Source organism: Branchiostoma floridae, chromosome 18, assembly GCF_000003815.2.
Source record: "Branchiostoma floridae strain S238N-H82 chromosome 18, Bfl_VNyyK, whole genome shotgun sequence".
Lineage (NCBI taxonomy): Eukaryota > Metazoa > Chordata > Leptocardii > Amphioxiformes > Branchiostomatidae > Branchiostoma > Branchiostoma floridae.
The window spans coordinates 4,657,527-4,681,819 of NC_049996.1; the positions used below are offsets into that span (position 1 = coordinate 4,657,527).

Below are 24,293 nucleotides of genomic sequence, written 5' to 3' on the forward strand. Positions count from 1 at the left end.
AGCTTCATTTAGTTCAAATTACGGGATACAGCAACAACTTAAGTAATACCAATGAGCTTTATCTTGGTAATACGTCTGCAAATAATATCAAACTTAGTGAAAGTAACAATCGGCAGGAGAGTTTTCCTTTTCTGATCAGTGGAAGTGGAACTTGTTTCTAAAAGGCAACCTCACCCACTCACGTTTGTCTTACATAACGCCCTTGATCTAAGATACTATGTTCTTCTACGTGTTGTCGTCACATTGATTTAGAGGCATTTAGAGGCTCCACTGTTTTCGTATTGAACTGAAATTATGATTAAGGATTTCTTTGTGCTTCCTACACGGAATGCGTTGACGGTCAAGTCTTGCCGGTTTTAGATTACGATTTGTTTAGACAAATTACCGCCATTGTTTGTTCCGGCACCAGCTGTTGCATACATTTTCGTGTGTTGATTTTTGCTATTGTCTTTATGACGCTCCAAACACCCAGGTTGACCATGGGCAATAGGCCTCGGAATTTTTTTTGTTGGCCCCAACAAAGAGGAGATACTGTCCTAGTACACAGTGGTGCCACACAAGCAAACTGGCACTCAAGCCGAGTCACCAGACAATGGCCACCCGCTGCGCTCATAAAACGCCCCCATCTGAGCTAGCCCTCCTTGCTGGAAAAATCACGCTCCGCTCGCTGGTCGCCTAGGGCGACCTTCTGGTGTTGATCGCCTTCGGCGATCTTCGGGTTCCTTCGCTCGGAACTCGCCGACGTTCGACACCCGCTCGGACGGTCGATCCCGAGTACGTACATGAACTAGTACTTCTTTTTATGGTCATACTCGTAACATCCACGACAACAATTCCTTGGCCTACCGCCTGTGGGTTGACCTCTGTTACCATATTCATCATCATCAGTCAACCATATTCATCATCGTCAGTCAACCATATTAGTGACGACTTTCCATATACATGTACTTGATCCATTAGCTTTCTTAGAGGCGTTTAGCATGTCCATGTTAGAAAAAAAATCTATTTCAAACCCCAGTGTATGTCCGCTTCTGCTTATATATAATGCGCATTTTTGTTAATTTCATTGCTGGCTTGTGTGCCGTTCGCTTGTAATTGCTATTAAGCAAACCAATAAGATCGAGAGTCCTCTATTGAGTTAAATCTGTCCTCGGCACAAACACAACTATGCCCATGATAACTGGTTCACCATTTCCGTTGTTGTCTGTTCAGTGGGGTCACTTGTTGACACATCAATTTGGCTCTTTGAAATAGTACTGACGATAATTTCTAATTTTAGTTGGCCGTACTGCTTACACAAAATATTTTGAACAGACCGGTTTTACAAACTGGGTCGATAAATTTCAATTAGTAGATCAGTAACCTCTTGAATCTTTTCAACTGTTTGGTGGTACACAAAGGAAGAGCTGGAAGTGATACACAAAGGACGACCAGGTGCATGGTCATGAATTTCGGTGCTTTCACTTGTAAATTAGATATTCGGTAACGTAGCAGTCGCGCGCGAGGGGAGGGGGGTTCACACCTTTTGTTTTGACTGAACGATAGATAATGACTTTGCCCAAGGCTTTGTATAGCTTACAACGAATATTGTAAGGATTTTCACAAATATTTAGCCCATAAAACGGACAAGAGCGGTGTGGAATAAAAAAAAGGCAGCTTTTGTATTGAACGTGTGAAGTCAGAAAATAACACTCGCTTCTGGAGTGGACTGCCCTTTAACCCTATCTAGACGGGGGGGGGGGGGGCTAAAAGTGCCTGCGCCAACTTTGACGTTCTATAACTGCCAAACGACGTATGCTAGGACTACGAAACTTTTCCTAAAATATTGTTGGTAAAAATTCTGCGAAAAAAAAATTAGTTTGTGATTTTTCCTGTTGCCATGGCAACGGGTTTCTGACAGGCATATTTTACCAAATTTACTAATTTCAGTTTGAATTATGGGATTTCAAGGTTTTATTGCTAGACCAAACTTCTTTATCTATATCATTAACATCCCGTGTAATTTGAAGTTACATTTCTAATTAAATATTCATGATTTATGCTAATTTGATGACGTCATGGGTCAAAATCCAAGATGGCGGACAATTACATTTTCAATGTTATTTTTACTCAAATACCGTCAAAATCTTTTATTTTCTTACAAAACACAATTACTTTAACTTTTTTAGTCCAGTTTTATTGGGTTTTGTGGTTATATGTGGAAAGAATCGTATTTTAGAAAATTCAAGCTTGCCGATCCAAGATGGCGGGCAAATGACGTCATTTTCTGACGTCATATAGGCGTCAGTGCCGTCGTCATTGGCAACAAAAGACTTGGCAGACTGAGACACCAATACTGTAACCTTTATAGTCATCTTTTTGTTTAATACCTGTAAGTATAGCTGAAATTTCATATTTAGACGATTTTAGCCCAAAATATGACATCATGACGTCATAATTACGTCATATTACGTCATAACGATACAAAACTTACACAAAATATAAAACTTTACTAGAACATCATTTCCTCCAAATTTGGTGGTCGTAACCCTAGCCGTTTTGCAATTACGAAGGGGGGGGGGGTCAAAAGAGCCTCCCCCCGGTCCCAGGTATACCAAAAAAGCCCGGTCTAGATAGGGTTAAAGTTGTACATAAGTATTCGTCGATCGTCTTGTTGCCTGGAGGCAAATGTTATAAAATAGGGGCTTTATATATAAACGTTAGCAAACTTACCTTTACATAGTCTGCTAAATCACATTACTTCATGTCTTATATAAGTGGAAATCCCATTAGTTTCACATATAAAAAATGTGATATCCTGTCACATTTTTTCACATCTTGCAAGTTTGTGAACATCACATAAAATTCGCATTTCTCAGCATGCCAGTTGTCTTCACATTTTTTTCACATTTCGTAGCTGACCGCATTTCACATAAGTTTAACATGAAGTCACATTTCATAGAATGTGATTCAATTTAACATTATTTCACATTTTCATCAAGAGCCCTTTTCACATAAAAATCACATAAGCCGGTCGAGACGTGTATCGACAGTCACATTATTTCACATAATGGCTGCGCAACCAATGTCACATTAGGTAACATATTTTTACATTTCAGAATGTGATTCTTCAAGACCGTTTTGGGGAAATGTGAAAAAATGTGATGTAAACTTATTACATTTCCCACCATTTCCCATTTGCCACCCGTCAGAAATGTGACGTGAATGTTTTTTTATGTGATTATATGTCAACTTATGTGATAAAATGTGATGCTATTGAACCTCAAAATGTTTCACATAATATCACATTTTCATATAATTTTCCAGAAAATTCACATAATTTTCACATTTATGCACCTTGTAATGTCAATAGTAGTGATTCTTACATGTTCTTGTAGATTGTGTGTGGATTTCATAGGGTTTGGTGATATTATAAATGCTAGAGCGTTAAAAGGTCTTTAGAATAGACAAACTCCCTTGCCCACCCAGCATGGCGTCACGAGGGGTTTTGCTCTAAAGGCATGTGTAGTTGCCTCATCCCTTTTGAGGGGAATAAGTCGAGAATCGGTTGACGGATCTTCATGATATTTGGAATGTAGATAGCTTCAGACATGCCTCACATAATTAAATGCTTATCACGAAAATCAGGGGCTTATTTGCCTCATTGATGAGGGCAGTTTATAAATACACTGCATTTTCATGTTAGAATGCTTAAAAATATGCCATGCCAGAGAAATATCAAGCTTACTGTTAAGCTAAGGATATATTGGCAAATGAGGACCTAATTTGAAAATCAATGAGAAACATTTATGGTCACTCGTCACAAGAGACCGTCCTTCTTAAGCTTGTTAACAGCAATACCCTACAAACATCCATCGCGTAATACATTCTTCATACATACGGCCAGGCGAAAGGAAATACAACATACCTACAACAAGAATCATTAATACTTATAAACAATAAAACCGTCCGCCATGGCAATAGTTTTTACTGCCACACTTATTCTCGTTGGGCCGGTGCAGAAAAAAACGGCCTTAAAAAAACAATGGACAGGATGATGGGACAGGATGTTGGACCAGTACAAAAATGAACAGATTAAACTGTTGGGCATTTAAGTGTTTAAGGGCTTACAGGTCCAAGAAAAATAACAAGAGTGAAGTAAAGAGATGATAGCCAAGTTTCTACAGGCTAACTTTTAAACTAGAAGCAGTAAGTGTTGTTTACAGGAATTTATGATTTTAAAAGGCAAATGGACGTCGGATACTTGACCAAAAATAATCCTTTGTATCGAAATGGACCATTGTTTTGAGTATCGCCATTTCACAACTTTTCATAGATAATTAGGTCCAGGGCAAACATAGCGTATTGCAAAAAAATTGGCAACAGAATCAAAAGCTTTCTAATACACTTTAAGCCTTAGACATATTTGACGTAAAGAATGATTGCAAAAATGATAAATAAGTTCTTAGTATACGATAACACTTCGATGCGGAATCATAAGTTCCAAAAATCTTTTACCTTAATTTTGGAGAAAAAAAAACAAACATTTATAGTTTCTTCTGCTTTGAATGATTGTAATAAAGTGTATTAATAAACATATGTGGATAGTACGTACTTGTGCTGCATTTGTCTCCTTCAATAATGTTACCTATTAAATACAAATAGATTTAATAAACATAAACACTTTATTTATGAGGTTGCAAAATGCATTTTTACGAACAACATGCAATTAAATCAAAGGAGAGGTTCGTCAAAAATAAATCTACACGAAAGACAATAGTTCTTTGCTAATGTACAGCGCATTTTTTTTCACTTCATATTTCTAAAAATCCAACCCAAAAGATCTTTAGACTTTAAATTGAGGACTTGTTACCGGTTCATGCTTCATAGAATTAGCAATTTATAATTTGGATGATGACAAAGTCAAAGATATTTATTGTAAACATTTTAGACACCTTAAAAATTGAAATAATGTCGAATTCAAAATGAAATCTAGAATAAAATTTAAAATATGTTTGTGCAGAATCTCAGTATTGAAGTTGTCCCTTTACAACATTTGAATATGTAAATTTCAGCTTTAAGAAGCAGCATATTCAAAACTGAATTGCTCGTTGTTACTTACAGCATGATTTTCTGTCGGAGCTCAGTCTACTGTTAGCCGGACACGAGCATGACTTGTTAGCGGTGTCAACGTTGAGAAATTTCGGACATCCACCCTCTGGAACGCATTGGTTTGTGCCATCTCCCATGTCAATTGTGAAGTGCTTGCAACGGCGACACTCTGTATCAAGCTTCGAACCAGGTGTCTGTGGAATGCATCCTAAAATTGCGAAAAATTATTTGTGCATTAGTGACAACTAGTGAACGAACCCCGCAGTGCCGCACCTGTGCCCAAAGTGCAGTGAGATACCACCTTTACTCATCAACCTTTTACGATAATTGTTATACTCGCATATATATTTGTTGATTTTTCTCTTCGCCAAGAAGAGCATGAGATTGCTGACTTGGGTCTGTATGTAGGTCAACAGCAAATAACTCCAGAAATCGTGGATGGAACTTTGTGATTTTTGGTAGGTGTGTAGCGGTTGTCGAAAGGAATGTCAAGTTTGAAAACGGTTTACCTGGCGTTTTCCTACGGTACTGCAGCGAGCTTGGTATGTTTTTTGCGGTTTGTTTTGGGCAGCATAAGTCAAAATCTAGCTAGGCGATTTTCACGAAACTTGGTAGGTGTGTAGCGGTTTTTGAGAGAAATGTCAAGTGCGAAAATGGTTTACCTGGCTCTTACCTACGGTGCTGTAGCGGGGCTTGTATGTAAGTGCGTTTGTCTGTATGCAAGATAACACGAGAACCCTTGAATGGATCCTGATTATATTTGTTAGGTGGATGGGGGTTAGGAAAACGAAGGTCAAGTTCGATAATGGGCACCCTAGTGGCTGCCTAAGGTACTGCAGCAAAACTTTTAATTTTGACACTTCGTGCTCTGGAAATGTTGTGGTCATGGTTTTTGAGTGGTAGATAGCCCTTGGAACAGAGAGTAAGTGCTGTGAGTTTGGACCCCCTTGCGGCTTTTTGGGAACTGCAGGCACCGATTTCCGTTTAAACGTTGGACGAGGATAACTCGAGAACGTGTACATGGATCATCAGGATTTTCGGTATGTAGATAGAATGAGTGATGACTTATACAATGTAATACTAATTATGCAAATCAGTAGCTAATTTGCATGATTAATTAGGAAAGTTCATAAATCCATGCCAACAGCATATAACTCAAGAAGCAGTGTATGGATTTTCATGATATTTAGTATTTAAGTAGCGGTTGCGGAAAGGAAGGTTGTGTTCGAAAATAGTTGACGTAGCATTTTCCGTTAGGACGGTAGCGGGCCGAGTGTGTGCGTCCGTTTGTTTGTGGAATGCATAACTCGAGAAGCCTTGAAAAAATCCTGATAATATTTTGTAGGTGGGTAGGGGTCAGGAAAACGAAGATAAATTATGATAGTGGGCCCCCTAGCGGCTTCCTAAGGTACTGCAGCAAAACTTATTAACAGAAATAAACTGCGCTCTATATATCTCATTTTGACCTATATCTATGGACACATCTGTTATACAGATGTTTTGCTGGAGCTGGACGCCCTTACACTGGGGACAAAGTCTTTGACTAGCATGAAATTCTGATTGACCAGGGATGCTACCAGGTCATCTGTCAGGTCACAGTCTAGTTTTTGGTAATATCTGTGTGTTTGTGAGGAACACTGTTCATGCAGTCATTTGCTATTTAGTAATACATGAATAAGACCTTAAAGTCTTAAATAAAGACATGATTATTTGGCGAAGAGATGGGTTCGTTGAACTCTAGTTTATCTTAAGTTTGCTTGTGTAACACATTATGGCTTCAGACATGTGGTTAAAGCTAAAAGTTGCAAGTTTTAACTTTGGGTACTAGACAAAGACCAAATGAGGAAAGATCGACATTAGAGCGACCGAAAGTTTGAGGTGGGCTTTTTGCCTTTAGTGGATCAAAAGTATCAGTCTTCTTCACAGTCTTTCTTTAAGCAGATGACTGAGTGTATTTGTGATACACTAAAATGGTGAGATGAGAAAGATGAGAAAAGGAGAAGACGGGAAGAAATGAACAGGGTGCAAAGGCTGGTTTAAGAGCTCAAGCTATATTCGGTGAGACAAAATCGCAAAGGACGATGCTTTAACTTGAGCATAAAGATCATAATTTAAGTAACCAGCAATACTATACACTGTAGGTTAAATCTGTTTTACATTCAATCATCAAATATTGGGAACTTTGACGCCTTTTACTATAAATCAAAACTTTATTCTAGTGAAATATTAAACAAAAAGTACCATCACACTCTGGGTGGCAATCTTGCACACATTTGCCGTCCTCCAGCTTGGTCCCTCCTATACATTCTTTGGATCCTGCTTCACTTCCTTCGATGACTCGCGCGTCCATGATCTCTACGTTGGCTTCCCCACTGCCAAACGAGTAGTACCGGATGCCTAATGGTGGATTGTAATCATTGTAGACCAGGTAGGCCTTGCCTTTTTCCTGCCAGTATAAACATAGAATGTTTAGACAAATTAATGGATTGAGAACAGGTTTGTTCCACACCATTCCTTGACCATTGTAGCCCTTGGGCTAAATTTCAAATATACAATATATTCCAAGAGCACAGTCTTCGTTAGTAGGGCAGAAACTACATGTTTAAACAGCAATGATGTTAGTTTGATATACTGACATAGTTAGTTTGTAGTTGTAAGTGATAAATGTTATATGCCATACATTGTACCTGATACAATCGTTACAATAAACTTTACTTTACTTGACAATATTAAAGGGGCTGTTAAAACTATATACAGAGCAGACAATATAAACTATGCCCTTCAGTATGCTACAGGCACCCATACAGTGCAGTCATCAGTGGTGGCCTGGCTGAGAAAGTCTACCAAGTACAAGTTACTCTTCAAATCATGTTTGAATTCTAGAGACAACAGATAAGAAATTGAAGTAACACCACACGTCATAAAGAAGTTAACTTGAAGGACCCTTAGCCCAGAATATGAAGTAACGACAGCACTGGGTTGCTTTTCAGTGAGACTTTGGCTGGCAGTTATGAGTACAGTTCTACAGAGCATAGGTCTGTACTAGCTTCTTACTATAAGTCGAGTATCACAAGTCATGTTTCTATACACACAACTCATGAAAACTATAAACTCTGAGGAAGATATTTTCAAGTTGTAGATGCAAATAGATACTTTGATACAATTTTGACAAGGCTGATTTGAAATTTGAAGAAAGTTGTTTTTCCAAGAACTGCAGATACTATTCGTCGATGTAAGTTAGACATCCAGGTAATAGGATACGCCAAAAATAGTTACTCAAGCACCTCTACATGGAAAAGTTTGAAGTGATAATGTTCCTATGAAACCCAGTACAGGATATTTGACTCAGTGACTCAATTTGCTAATCTGTCTCTGACCATTGTTTCTAGCTGGTAGACAGTCTGGGATGTTTATGAGTTTATGTGGTTATAGGGGTCAATCCACCATTCAAACTGCTGGATAAGTCACAGTGTGAGCACTTCCTTGTTGCTCTTACCCTTTGCAAGAAATCCGCCGGTTTAAGGCAAAAAAAAACGCCTCGAGGTGTATATGATTTCATAACGCATGGTCCTTTGCTAGAATCAACGAATGAAATCACCAAATAAGCGAAGCTTTACAAATGCTTCACTTGTGAAGCTTGCACAGTATTTACACATGTACAGTGATCTTTCTAGACATTGATAATGTGGTTCAAAATGCACAGGAGCAGTATATACATATGCATCAGTTGTTATCATATATTATTTAACAACATCTACAAATGTATATATCACTCCTATCGACATTTACACTGACAGAGGTTTCTTGGGTTTCTGAACAACTTGCCATTAGATAGTCCTGTTTGGGGGTGAACAACGTATCGTAGGCTTGAATATGGTGGGAAAATTTGGACAGTGTATGTGGTTTTACTACCTTACACGTTGGCATTCATCTGTCTCGGAACGTGGTGAGACGGAACGTGCACTGAAAACTAGGTTCCTCGAACATCGGCGTCCTAGCTCTGTCAAATCGTCTGAGGTGGCGCAACATATACATATAGAGTCTCCGGGACATTCCATTTCGTTGGACAAAGTCAAAATCTTAGACTCAGAACAGGATTTCTTCGCGCGAAGAGTGAAGGAGGCAGTGTACATTAGAGCCCACCGGCCCACACTCAACAGAGACGGGGGGCGGCACAGACTCTCTGATACTTATGACCCCCTCCTGCAAAAGTGGCGTGTTCCTGACGTCACTGTTGGAGATAGGGTCATTCTGTGAACAAGGTCGACGGAGTGGACCGAAATTTAGGGTAAGTCCCTATATAAATTCGTGTTGGAATGAAAGTTTAGCAATTTCCATAATGCATTCTACCAACACAGATGAACTTTCATGCTAAATTAGAATACCATACTTTGATATCTTTACCTACACAAACCTAAGAAAATATGTGTACCCACAGAAAATAATTGGGTGCACATATCTAAATTTGGGTGCACCTGGGTGCACAAACATCCAGTATTTCGAGCCCTGTTAAATCATGAGGGTAGTACTGTAGTCAGAGCTATACGTTTGCTGTATTTCATAATGTTTATTAATATATGATCTGTGTGTACGCAAATGTATATCTGCAAGCGCACACATTAGACTTACGGATGTGTCAGATCCGATTCCATACTTGATGAAGGTTCTTGTGCTTTCCTCATCGATGCAAATAAAGTACGGCTGGAACAGGTTGGAGGCACCAAGACCCCGAGCAGCCTTCGCTCCTTCATATTTTACCAGCTTCATACCCTGTAAACATTTGTTAGAAACTGTGTACGTCAAAATTTGAACTCATTACTTCACTCAGACTTTTCCCTCTATATGAAAATCCAATGGCATTTAATCAGTGCAAATGCAGCACCCAATTACACTAAAAGAGAGCGTAAATTTGATATCAGAGTAGCAGACTTGTTTAACTTAATACCAGAAAAGCCGCTTTGCTCACAATGGTATTTCATTTAAATGAATAAGTTATTTATCTTCTGAACAGCTAAATATTCTGAACTATTAAAACTATCATTAGTTAGATCCTTGGAAACTTTAGATATAAAGACTACTTTTCCTATCTTTATACAAGATGAAGGGAGCATAATACCAATGTCACATTTATCATGACGTTTGGATTTCACTAAATTGTATCTACCCAAAAACATTTGAGAAAAGAACTAAGAATAGTCTACAATGCGGTATCAACTGCCCAAAGAGCTTGAGAAAAAAAATGGTACAAATTATGTTCGGTGCCCAAAGAATTCATTTTATACATCAATGATTCTCCTACGCAGAGAGATCCAACGGCACCAGCAAACCGCCTCTTGTCTGTACTCTGCTATCTCAACAGTCACAATCAGTTCCTGTGGGCGTCGTTACAAACCAGCTGTCAGCCAATCAGAGAATAAGCCTGTAAGTTTTCAAAAGGGATCTAGCATATATAATGGTAAGCTCATTAATATTTATTACAGGGCGGTCAGGAACTGATGGTGACGGTTGAGATAGCAGAGTACAGACAAGATGCGGTTTGATGGCTCCGTTGGATGTCTCTGCGAAGGAGAATGACATCAATGAACTGCTTCCTTATTGTTGAGGTCCTTAAGGAATCACCTTATAGAGTGCCACGCCTTTCAGGCCGATCTGAAGATGGAACCAGGTTCTCTGGATCTTCGGAATGGCAGAGAACACCACGAAAATGTCGCCTACTGATATCCCAACAAAGTAGAGACACTGTCCCGTCTCCACTGTAGGATCTATCTGGTAGGAGTTGGACCACTTCACGCTACAGGGTGCTTGAACAATACTCGCCAAAGCTTCACTACAAAGACAAAATAAACTCAAAATCATATCAAGTTACTGGATTAACTTCTTTTTGCATTAACGTTGTATCAACATTGCAAACATCAATCGACCATTCTTTATTAAATCCATACTCTATCCCAAAAGGGAATGTTCTGGTAAAGGTATTTTTCTGAATCCCAAATCTCACTTGTATCGGCCATTTGATACTGAACGTGGACAAGGAAGCAGTTGCATTTTAAAGCATTAACCCCCAGAGCAACCTCCAATTAAATTACAGCCAGATGTAAGACATTATAATGCGAACAGCCATTGGACAAACTTCAACTTGGTAGATCTTAAGAAATATCTACATGAGCTTTAGAATTACTTCTGCAAGGGAGTTTGCCGTTTCGAAACGGATCGAAAGTCGATTTCATGCCAAACTCCCTTTCCCGGCACAAGATAACCTAACGAACGTTGAAATTCGTACCCTGCCCCTCCCCTCCCCCTCTGAAATAAAAACCAGCCCTTTTGAAGACTGCAACGGAGGCTAGTCTCTGTTCTCATCTTTACCTGTTCTGTCTTGAATGCTCTAACAGGCTGACATACTCAGCCCGGGCGACGATCGTGTTTGTCTTAAGACCAGGCAGATCCCCTAAAGTCTGTCAAAAGAAGCGGGACAAATGCTATTCAGTTTTAAATGAGTTACCATGTTTAACCATATTTAGACCGGGCTTTTTTGGTCATCCCTGGACGGGGGGGGGGCTTTTGAGGCCCTCCACTTGTAAGTCCTCTAACTCTTAAACCACGTGCCGTAGGGTCACCAAATTTTCAGGACATGATATCGATATAATATCTCACAAGTCTTTGACGTTCGACGTTACGTCAACGTAAGATGACGTAATTATGACGTCGTCAATTTGATTATATTGGCCGGACCCATGAAAAAAGGGTATTCTCAGAAAACTTCAAGTTTTACTACAAAAATGTAAAAACAAGTGCAGATAACAGAATAATAATGTTTATTACGACTTGTATTGCCAATAGCAACATCGATGACGTCATAATGACGTCATAAAATGACGTAATGCACATCTAAGATACGAGTTAGGCTCCCCCATATTATATCCACCACCTTGAATTTTTTAAACTACTTTTTTGCAACAAATTATCACAGAGGATAATGGAAATAGACTAAATTCATTCATTTAGATGGTTTTCGATGAAAAAATACCAGGTAGTTACGGATTGTAAGGGATAATTAGCTTGTTATTCTTGATCTGGCCATACGGTCCGCCATCTTGGATTTTGGGCTGCTGACGTCATCAAATTAGCATAATTTATGCATATATAATTATGAAAGATATGCTAAATAATGTAAAATTTTATTTATGTAACAAAATAGCAGTAATATAGCAAATAAATGTGAAAAATACATTGTTAGAACCAAAAATAGTAATTTTTGGCCAAACTGCCTGTCAGCAAACGGTTGCCATGGCAACACAAAAAATGGAAAATTTATCAAACTTCGTAAAATTGTTGCCAACAATATTTTAGGAAAACTCACTAAATTTGGTGGCTTTAGCGTAAGGCGTTCTGGCGTTATAGGACATCGAAGTTGGCGCAGGCCTCAAAAGCCCCCCCCCCCCCGGTCTGAATAGGGTTAAAAGTCATTACAGTATAATGACGAAAATGCAAAAAAAAAAGAATGATTGCAGACATTGATACCTTTTTGGAGGCTTCTAGATTTTCGGCTGTCACAGAAAACTGGCCAGTAACTTCGCTGTACGTCATCACAAAGCCGAAACAGGAGACCTGTGCAGAGAGAAGTTCAAAAAAAGATTTGGTTTAAATACTCGTTGTCATGTTTCTACAAATGACACAACGTACATAAAACGAAAAAAGGGTGGGTGTGTTGTGAACGTTCCATGACACATTCTTACAAGAGACCAGAATATATTCTTCTACTGAGCAACATCATTCTGGAACACCCTATTTACTTCTACTTACGTAGTCACCAGTACCACTTTTTTTTTTACTTAATGGTCACCACGTAACAAGGCCTGAAGGCAACTCAAGGCGACCCTAGCCGTAGCTAGGTACTCATTTTAACCTGAGTAAAGTGAGGAAAGTCGTGTAAAGTGCCTTTCCCAGGGGCTCAAGATCCGTAGCACGGCAGTCGGGTTTGATCCCGCAACCTCTCGGTCACGGGCCGAACACTTCGTTTCAAGGGAATCTATTGGACATTTTAGGCGACACGTTCATGCATATGTAATGTCCCCGTAGATACCATTATTGTAGATACCGCATATGCTACCTTAGACCACTTATACATATAACGTTATTAAAGTTTTTTGTACTAAGAATATTTTGCTGTTTTATTATCCTGTACGTGTCAAATTCTATCTTCCATAGGCTACTTGGGCAACCTTTGTCGTGCATGCTGAACAGCCAAACAAATAAATAAATACATGAAAAATGTTTCTTACTACAGCCAAGATTAACCGGCCAATGACAAAAATGCTGTTCTTGTACAGTAGAAGCCGCTTAATTGCACGACCTATTTGCCATGGAATTTCGTGCAATTATCCGTTTGGTGCAATTAATGCGAAGTTATCTAATTGGACCCCACCGGTTTCGGATTTTGGAATTCCGTGCAGTTATCAGAAGTATGCGATAATCCGTTGTGCCTTTAACTGGCTTCTACTGTATAAACTGGGTTACATAAATTAATAGCATAATATAACATTTTCTGTTCTAATCGAATATTTGAATGGTGGCAACTCCTATAAGGACATAGCAAGTAAATTTTTTGGTTAGCATCAGTGCACTCATTTATTTTCGCATGATTTAAAAAAAAACAAAAAAACAATATTATAACAAGATAGACCACAATACTTAGAATGACATGTTGTGTTGTGTTGTGTTGTGTTGTAGCCTAATAATCATACTTCTAGAAGTGACACTAGTGAGGTAACCATGACTATAGTTGCAGAAGTGAAACTTGTTGGATACTTGTAAAAGTTTTACCAATATGGAAACCATCACTGTACTTACCAGCTTGCCAATTGATACCAGTCTATCACTTTTTCTACACTAGTTCACTTCTTTAATACAGGAATGAATGCCTTGTTAATTGTGATGCCACGTTTTGTCACTTCAAATCTTGTTACGACGTTTATGTTGTATTTTTTGAAAATTAGGGCGTCTTGTTTTTCTTAACCATCTTGTTTTTTTCGCGTTTTATTATTTTTGCACTCTACATACAATGTCATCCATAAAACGTACTTGCTGTGGCCTGAGAAGCAAATCACGATTTACCCTTTTGTTTTTAGTGTCACCACTCCCTCCGTTGAAATGACTGTTAAACGCGTGAACTCGGGTTCCTGGTAAGTGACAGTTCCACCTAGGAAAGGAAAAGATTACCTTTTATTAATGGATAAAAATGGAGATTAACGATAAAGAGTCATCCCAGCCAAATGCAATGCAAATTTTGAAAATACCTTTAGCACAGAAACAGTAGAGATCGAATTGTATTTTAATATTGTCTACCTTGTCTAATATTCATAAGTTTACGTGTCATAGTCGGAAAACAGATATTAGTTTTCTGACGTCATAAATGGTTATTTACTAGATTTGCCTAAATTTGCCAAACTAAAAAAATAATTAATGCAGAATTTCCATTATTATAATGTCATTGACATTACCTTTCGTTTGCAAAAACTAGGAAGGCCGCTGCGGTCTTTTTGATGTTTTCGCCGATGTCCTGAGGAAGATCAAAGATGATCTGCGGGACAGATGGGGGTATAAGTACGTTAACATCTTCGAACACATAAAACATTTGTTTCAATTTTAGCTACTTTTTGGTTACTCCAAATTTGGTCTTCAGCCAAAAGTACATATGTTCACATTTTCGACGCCTGACAGTCCATCTTGCTCACGGAAAAAAACCTAGTCTATGTCAGGATTGCGTGGATCATTCTACGTGAGCATGATGGACTGTCAACCGTCGAAAATTTTTAGGTATGTACCTTACGTTTAAAAGCACTGTCATTGCTTGAAGAAAATTTTGAGTAACTGTATTCATACGTGAATGATTAACCTCTTCAACGATAGCTACTATTTTTATCCAATACCTTGTATTTGTTTCCGTCGATCAGCTCTTGCCATGGGGGGTGTGAAACTCCAGCTTTGACCCCATTGAGGAGTAAATCGTCAGATTGGCATCCGGGTGGTCCACCCTCCAGACTGAAGTCATTGGTCGGGACAGGGCCCTGTGGTAGTCAAATGGTTACCCATGATTACAACAAAGTTTATAACTACTACTAATCAACACAAGAGCTAGACTTTTCAAATATGAAACTTCTGTACGTCGATGTAGGTTAGACATCCACGTAATAACTTACTCCAAAAAGTAGCTGCTTAACAAACTGGATATGGTTTTGGAAACGGTCAGACGTTGCAAGTTCACAGGATATACAAACAATTTCCAACAATATCTCTTCAGTGTCACTGACGAAAACTACTGGATAGTAGTTGAAACGCCTGGGCGTTCTGGCCGTTTCTAAAACCTTGAGAAACTACTTTTTAGTGAACCTTTTTTCGTTTCGAAAAAATAAGCTGACCACTTATAGGAATCTCAGACCACGCTTTTAGTAACAATGGGATTGGTTCTATCTAAACGTGGGACCCCAAAGCATTCCGGGCGTTATGAAAATTTTTTTTGGGGGGGGAGGGGGGGAGCAGTAAAACTGCAGCCCAGAGATGGTTAAGTGTTATTCTCAGGCTGTGATGGTGACAACACATTCCAAACAGAGAAATCCGTCAGGATAGGATCCGACAGCAGAGCCAAGCATGTCCACCTTAGTTACATGGCATTCACACTGGAACCGAATCAGCAGGAATCAAGCAGAACCAGCCGGAAAGAAGTTTTTGCAAAATTCGTGCCACATTCGGAGCCATTCGGGTGAGAATTCCAAATTGACCTTATATCTCCTTCACACGAGAAGGAATTAGCCAAAATGCAGTCAGAATGATCTTGTTTCTATTACTGGGCATTCGTAGTGTATTCTAGAAATTCTTACTGTATCCCAGATATTCTTGGCATTATTCTGACAGGATTTGAAGTTGCTTGCCGTTTCGGTTCTCCATCGAACGATTAAAACATTTAAAAAAAAATTATAATGCTGGAATGCCGTAGAATGCGGTCATACTCCAGTTATAATAGTTAGAATACACTTATATACACTCCATATTTCTCCACTTCAAAAGCACCTCGAAAGCTTTTAGCATGTCAAAAACTTTCGGGCCAGCCAAAAGAACAGGCACAAATATCTGTAAAGCGGTGAGAATTTCTAGAATACACTACGAATTCCAAGGTATAGAACATATTTTTTTATAATTCTAACGACATTTCGGCTCATTCTTGCCATCGTGTGAAGGGGCCTTAAGCAGAGCACTGGTCACTTGATCATGTTGTGAGGATGCCAAAACACCCCTCTCCCATTTTGCACTGAACTTGATATGCAATGAACGAGAAAAAGAGGATGACAAAAAATGACTTGGAAGAAAACATTTCCGTGGAACTTAGAGCGGCTTGGGCAGCACCTTGTAGGCAGGTACTGGACAGAAGAGAACGGCAGCCTTTGATGGCCAGCATTGTGACCACTGAACCTTGCGTCGAAGAATGATTAAAACAAACAACAACAACTCTGTACCTCTTCCATGTAAAAAGCTGTTGCCCTTTCCAGTGCAAGGCGCTTCCTGTCCATTGCTTTCTGGAATTTCTCCGCTTCTGTAAACTCACAATACCTATAACAGGGGAAATTGAGGCATTAAAACGATATTGATAAGAAACATGCACTAATGCCGAACTATCAAATTAAACATTTTGTCAGTAAAAAATGTTTCCATTTTTACTAAAGTATTTCTTTAGAAGAATAGGGGTGCATATTTGTTAAAGGTTGTCCTATCACCTTTGTTTATATTTTTTCAATAATGATGTTTATTTTAAGTTTTTACCGTTTTTCCTTGATAGTCTGTATGGCTCCGTCGCTGTTGTTCACTAGCTTGGAAGTCTCGTAATACTTCTTCCCAGTGCCGTTCTCAGTCTTCAGGCTGAAAAAGTAGATTATGAAAATTGAAATGTAACGATTAAAATGTATTCCTCGAATAGAAGTAAACAATAGTACACAGGGATACAATGAGACTCACTCTTCGCTAAAGCAGCCCGTTGCAACATCCTTAACGTCGAACGGAAACATGAGCTTGAAGTTCAAGTTCAGCAGCTCCGTAATGGTGCCCATGAACATCTCGACAGGTTTTGGGTATGTAGGGATGGTCTTCAGCCAGTGGCTGAAGGTGTCTTTGAAGCCGGTTGTGTAGAAATCCGCTACGACGGCCGCGACTTCCTGGTGACCTCCCTCTGCGGTCACGCGAGTGCTGGCCGTCTTGGAAGATTGGCTGTAAAAGGATAATTAGGACATGGTTGACCATAGCCTGCTCACAACAGGACCTGTGAAAACCGATCTTTTTAAAGCAATGCGATGCAAAGCCACCAAGTGGTCCAGAATTGAACTGTTGGTTTTGACGACGCCTTCTTACATACCAAATAGCCTACGGACCTATACTTAACTGTTGGAGCTTGCCTGTCTACAGACATGCACTGAACCAACACAAACCATATCAAACACATTGACTTTCAGGGAAAGGTAACTAGTGAATGAGGAGATACACCATTTTAACTGAAAGTATTAAATGACCCTTATCTGCTCCTTCTTTGAGTATTAATAAAACAAGCACAAGATTATCCCGAATTACACCAAACAAATGACGAAGTTGATTTCTTACGCGCTCTCACTGGATCCCTTCATTCCGAAGGAACCTCCGGCCGAGAACATCCCACTATAAGAGGCCTGTGCCTGGACGGAAAACTCCGTCAGACTTTGGGTCTTGGAGGCCTCCTGGGTCTTAAACACCCTGAAGGATCCGCCGAACTTTGCTGACTTGATGTAATGTGTTCCATAGCGGATGATGAATTTCTCTGCAGTAAATAAACTCATTTCAGTTCTTATACTTGAATGTAAGTTTATCTGTGACAGTAGTCAACATTATGTTACAATTCTAAAACTTTCCATCGTGCACAAAATTGGTTAGTTCTTTATGTTCAAGTATCTTTTTGACTTATCTTATGAACATATTGTCTGTTACTACGGTTTGATTTTTTTAATGTACATTACATCTCGTATGCAACTTCCATACTTACACATTGTGTAAACTCCACTTATTTTTTCCATTTCTAATAAATCATAACGTTCTTGTCCGCATCATTCAGTTATTTTTTGTGACACATAAATTCGTTTTAAAATCTTGTTTTACATTATTTTGCCATATACTTCAGTCGTTTCTTATGTTAGTAATTTGTACCTTCCATTGTCTTCTACCTATCCGTTTGATACGTGGATTATATTTTGTCTATGTCCTTATATTTTATTTGTCTGTGAAGTGTAATAAAAAAAAAAACTACCAAAAAAGTTCCGTTCGTGTCGTACCATAAAGTCACGACATGTTTATATAATTCTATATACATCGTCACAGTGATTTTCATATATAATTGATAGATAAAACTTCAAGTGACAAGCACTTACGCAATTCTTGTTTTTGTTTTCCTGTTCTAAAAGACTCAGGTAGGTCCAGAAAGTCTCTCAAAAAATCTAGGCTCAGGGTATCCGGCCGAACATCATCGAGGAAGATTTCATACCTATATAAAAAAGTAAAATATGACATAGTTACTACGCAAGGAATAAATGTGACCAGTAAACGCTGTGAATACCAGCTACAACCAGCTCAGTAAAGAATAACTGGAAGCTATTATTATACGTCATAACTTCAGCCCTATATCAAACTCTTGAAAATGTCGTTCTCCCTACTATAATCATGAAGCGTTCTTCTATAACAAGTGGATGCTTTGTTTGATTACAAACACAAACATGCACACACAAAGACACATCAGCCTTTTTGGCAAGTAAACAAAACCCAGTTTTGGACCCGACTTGTTGTTGACTAGAAATACAAGGGTTCTAAATCTATTATTACAAACACAAACATACACGCACAAAGACACATCAGCCTTTTTGGCAAGTAAACAAAGCCCAGTTTTGGACCCGACTTGTTGTTGACTAGAAATACAAGGGTTCTAAATCTATTATTACAAACACAAACATACACGCACAAAGACACATAAGCCTTTTTGGCAACTAAACGAAACCCACATTTGGACCCGACTAGAAATCCAAGGGTTCTGAATCTAGATCCCAAAAGTAACCATCCCTTGAGCATTTATTTTTTCATCACTACCATCATTGACAGGAGGGCTTTTGTTAAAGAGTTGTTCTAAGACAACCCCAACTTGATAACGTTTAAGAACCCACCACACTTTTGCAGTGTCTGCTTTTATGCAGATTGTACTTAACATGGTACCTTACGCCTTGACACAGGTAATTCACCGATTCTGTAAAAACAACAAACCTGACAACATTACACTCTATAAGGGACATAATCATTTGCCTCTGGGAAGACGACTTCGAACCGTACGCCGCATCTATAGCACCCTGCAATGTCATGGCAAACGTTAACATACATTCGCATAATTCCACCAGGTGCCGTTATACTGCCACCTCAAAAAACGTTGTTATAGAGGCTTTCAAGATTGTCTTCAACACGTAAATATCTGAATTTTATTACATTTAGGAAATTAACATTCGGTGTTCAAGACAATCTTGGGAATACCTCTATACTAACGTTTTTTTAGGTGGCGGTATTATGGCACCTGGTGGAATTATGTTAGTCGATGTTACATGTTCAAATGTTACTTACAAGTAGAAATCAAAATGAAGCGTAAGATTTATATAAGCTCAAATATAATAGCAACCTTACACCACGTCCATTTGTTGCGACTTTGGTTTGAAGGTTTGTAAACAATGATAAATTATTTTACCTAAAAATATGCAAGACTCAACTACAAGTAAAATAGGCATAAAATGAAACCTGAAATCCCCATCCAGAGAAAGACATCCCAGCTTTCATCTGAAGGGAACGACGGTAGGCTGATTTTGACTCGAAGACGAAGGAGGAAACTTTCGTGTCGTAGATGCCCTGAACGTTCATGGTATCTGGAACATCCCCATCTTGATACCTGTAATAAGGTACATATAGACAATAAAGGAGAATTTACTTTTTTTACACAACCAGCAGCTACTTACGTACATTGCTTACGATTCCATGTCTCAGACACCTTCTTCAGACCTTTTAACTGGAGTTTTGCTTCTCATTGCTATATTTACCCGATGTAGGTGGCGCTTTTGCGGTGAGAAAACAATCCCAAACGTGGCTAAGCTTGTATTGACAGGGAAGACAACAGGCCAGCACGGTGGATCAAGGAGGCGATCTGGATAAGAAATTCAAGCCCAGTGATGAACCGGGACAAGAAAGGGGATACAAGCTTAGCAACGTCTGGGATTGTTTTCTCACCGCAAATGCGCCAACTACATCGGCAACATATATGGCGATGAGAAGCAGAACTCCAGTTAGAAGCTCTGGCGAAGGTATCTGAACGACATTAAAACGTAAACAATGTAAGTTGCTGCTGGTTGTGTAAAAACAATTCTCCGATATCCTATATTCTACCAGCCTGATGAAAATGTTTTCGGAAGAAACATAATTGTTACCTATAGCCAGCATAATTTGGCTCCATAATATGAATATGATTATGCTGCAATACAAAAGAACTTACTTTCTTTTGTTCTTACAGAACCGCTGCACGAGATTCTTCTTTCTCGACGCGCTGCTGTAGTCCCCGCGACCATCGAAGCCGACCCCGATGTAGGTGCACCCCTCCATCATGGCCTGTCAGACAACATGACCATATTTCAATCCACAGTGAAGGATGGGGCAAATCCAAATTTTCTTCAAGAAATGACTCTTTTAAAGGCAACGTACATACCAAATTTTCGACGACTGACAGTCAGTCTTGATCACGGAGAGTTGCCTGGTCTCGTACTCGCGAGAGAAAACCAGACTATGTCTGACTTGCGTAGATCGAGACTAGGTCATTCTCGGTGATCAGGACGGACTGTCAGTCGTCGAAAATTTGGAGGTATGTACCTAACCTTTAAAACAGTCATTGCTTGAAGAAAATTTAGATTATCTGTACTGTGACTGATGAATCTCTCTAGCCCACAGTGAATGATATTTACGTAATTTCATGGCACAGAATATGATTCGCTGTATTAACATTAGTTCATTAGAAAAATTGTAATGAAGTTTGCCATCATGGTGTCTCCATTTTAACGAGCAGATAGCACCAATTTTAACAAAAAGTGCTATTAGTAGTTTTTAACCAACTGTAGATATGTTATATTTTAGAGCTGTATTTGTCTTAGACGTCTGTCAGTGATTCAGTCCGAGTTGTATTAGTTTGTTTTATCCATGTACATCTAGTTAACTACTGGACTGTCATTTTGAATGTTCGAATCAATAAAAACCAAAATCATCACCATGCATGATACGTATGCATATTACGAAGCTACTTACATAGCAGCGTGGTATGACAGTCTTGACGTTATAGCAAGGGTCTCCGGGTCCGTATTCTTTCCCAAAGCAGCCGTTCATCAGAGCAGCGCCCATTCCGATGGGGAAGGCAAACGCGGGAGGCTGAGAACTGCTGTCAGCTTCTGGTTTCTTTCTAAAAGTACATATAATTATTCTTCGTCACAAACACCATTTTCATGACTGATTTTCAAATGAAAATGTAATATAAGGTTAACGTCTGACATCACAAGGTATAAAACACTTTGATTAATCAATGAATGAAGAACTTTATTGTACAGTTTTGCCAAACCGAGCTAAGTACAGGTCACAACAAGTCAAGATATATACATATAGAAGTATCACAAATCTAGTCTAACACAAAAGTTCGGCTTCTTCTCGCTTCTTGGTAATGGTGAAAATGTAGGACTGTATGGGTTAAGCTATTGTCGGTTTGTCAAAACGCATGAGAAATATAAACTTGTCAGTGCTACTCATGTGTCTAAAATGAGGGAATCTTTTTTCTACATAATTAGTGTATTTCTATCATTCGCATACAGATCGCAATCAACAGTGAAGTGCACTTCATCTTCTGCCATGTTTGAGGTACAAAATTGGCAGATTCTTTGTTCTTGAGGAGTGCGGTTGTGCCTTCCTGATTCAATTTGCAGTCGGTGGCAACTGATTCTTAATTTAGCAATGGTAGTTCTGTGCCGTATGTATGTAATTTTCAAATACTGCTCTTCATTGTATGTGGATTTCAGTAGTCTGAACTAATTCGGTATTAATAAAGAATACTATATTATAAAAGGTCCTTAAAGATTAACAAGACTACCAACATACAAAATTGTTTCTTTTTGTTCTTTCTATGAAAATATGTCACAAGCAACTTACTTGCCGCCCTGTTCAACGTCCACCTTCATGTGCATTCCCGGTGGAGCAAACATGTCGTCCTGTATCATGCCCTTGTCCTCCGAGAGACTTATTTCAGCCTAAAGAACAGTGGCATCAAAAGACGTGTTTTATAAAAACGTACACACGAACAAGCACATGTATACACACACACACACACACACACACACACACACACACACACAAAACACGATCAAGCACACACACACACACACACACATACACGACACCTTCATAAACGCACACACATACACAAGAACACACACAAAAAAACACGATCAAGCACACACACACACACACACACACACACGCACAGACACCTTCAAAAACGCACACACACCAGCACACCTTCCATAGACGCACGCCGACGAAAAAAATGGTGCAAACAGATTTTCCACAACTTTTGAAGCTTCACACACTTATAAACCCAGGCACATTTGCAGGCATTTACAGAACATGGCACACAAATGCTCATGTGTAAAAAAAACATATCCTTTTTAATATTCTTTTTTACTAGAGGCTGCGCATGAAGGACAAAACATATTAAAGGTCGCATAAAAAATTCCTTAACTAAACTAGAGTTCGGCGACCTCATACCTCCATGAAAATTTCGAGCTTTCGTAAATTTCATGTAATTGACTAATACATTAACATAATTAATGAATGGTGTTGTTAATTATTGACTAACGTACACATGTCACAATTATAAAATTCCCATTCTTAATCATAAAGTGGTTTTGAAATCTTTACATAAATTATGCAAATATGTACCATATTTGGTATCTGCTTATATTCCACCTATCATAATTAACACGTGTGACATGTATTGAGGTCCAGTAATTGAAAGCACTGGAACTATACAATTTCCTTATTAATTATGCAAATTAAGTCCTAATTTGCATAACATGCATATCATTATGAACATCTTTGCCCAAGGTACCTGCAAGCCTAATATAATGCCAATCCCTCAATCCTTTCTGCAGTTATCCTCTTTGGAATGTCATAACAAAAACGCACCTGCAGTTCCCAAATTGAATGCTAGGAAGCTGAAACTTGCTCCACTATGTTTTGACACAAAAATCTGTCTACCGCTTAAATGTCAAGACCATAGCATGTCTAGAACTAGAGATACATTGAAAAAACTGCTATGATAGAATATTCTCATTAATTATGCAAATGTGCTCCTATTTTGCATAATTAGTACCTTATCTTGTACAACATTGTCTAAGGTACCTACATACCAAAAATGATGAAAATCCGTTGTTCCCTTCTTGCGTTATCCTCTTCAGAAGTTTTTGACAAAAATGCCCCTGCTATCCCAAAACTTAACGCTAGGGGGCCCAAACTTATGTCATTTCTTCCTGAGCACAAGAGCTATCTAATACTCAAAAATCGTGACCATAGCAAGTTCAGAACACCGAGATAGCAAAACCGGAAGTTGCGCTGCAGTACCAAGGGGAGCCACTAGGGGGGCCCAAATCTAATCATTTCCAGCTTTCGTCACACACTACCAACACACCAAGTATGAAACCAATCCATTTAGCCGTTCTTGAGTTATCTTGTTGACAGACACACACACACACACACACACACACACACACACACACACACACACACACACACAAACGCAGGGTAAACTAGAGTTCGGCGACCTCATACCTCCATGAAAATTTAGAGCTTTTGTAAATTTCATGCAATTGACTAAGACATTAACATAATTTATGCGTGTTGTTGTTCATCATTGACTAACGTACACTTGTTACAAGTATAAAATTCCAATCATTAGACTTAAAGCGGCTTTGCAATTTTTACATAAATTATGCAAATAAGTTCCTCATTACCATATTTGGTATCTGCTTATATTCCATCTATCATAATTAATACGTGTTACATTTATTGAAGTCCAGTTATTAGTA

The 24,293-nt window shown here is 38.8% G+C and overlaps 1 protein-coding gene across 2 annotated transcripts in view; it reads right to left on the reverse strand.

The window, feature by feature from the left end:
- Window positions 1-24,293, reverse strand: part of LOC118405286 — a 48,724-nt gene that overhangs the window by 14,519 nt on the left and 9,912 nt on the right. For both annotated transcript variants that reach the window (XM_035804708.1, XM_035804707.1), the window contains 20 exons: window positions 22,360-22,457; window positions 21,472-21,622; window positions 20,672-20,784; window positions 19,927-20,074; window positions 19,408-19,490; window positions 18,528-18,640; window positions 17,731-17,923; window positions 17,095-17,343; window positions 16,903-16,998; window positions 16,599-16,692; window positions 15,018-15,155; window positions 14,589-14,668; window positions 14,203-14,287; window positions 12,610-12,696; window positions 11,455-11,543; window positions 10,711-10,918; window positions 9,721-9,861; window positions 7,333-7,537; window positions 5,102-5,299; window positions 4,595-4,627 (listed from right to left, as the gene is read on the reverse strand). In XM_035804708.1, coding sequence (XP_035660601.1) covers window positions 4,595-4,627; window positions 5,102-5,299; window positions 7,333-7,537; window positions 9,721-9,861; window positions 10,711-10,918; window positions 11,455-11,543; window positions 12,610-12,696; window positions 14,203-14,287; window positions 14,589-14,668; window positions 15,018-15,155; window positions 16,599-16,692; window positions 16,903-16,998; window positions 17,095-17,343; window positions 17,731-17,923; window positions 18,528-18,640; window positions 19,408-19,490; window positions 19,927-20,074; window positions 20,672-20,784; window positions 21,472-21,622; window positions 22,360-22,457 — 2,602 coding nt within the window. The remainder of the gene's footprint in view (window positions 1-4,594; window positions 4,628-5,101; window positions 5,300-7,332; window positions 7,538-9,720; window positions 9,862-10,710; window positions 10,919-11,454; window positions 11,544-12,609; window positions 12,697-14,202; window positions 14,288-14,588; window positions 14,669-15,017; window positions 15,156-16,598; window positions 16,693-16,902; window positions 16,999-17,094; window positions 17,344-17,730; window positions 17,924-18,527; window positions 18,641-19,407; window positions 19,491-19,926; window positions 20,075-20,671; window positions 20,785-21,471; window positions 21,623-22,359; window positions 22,458-24,293) is intronic.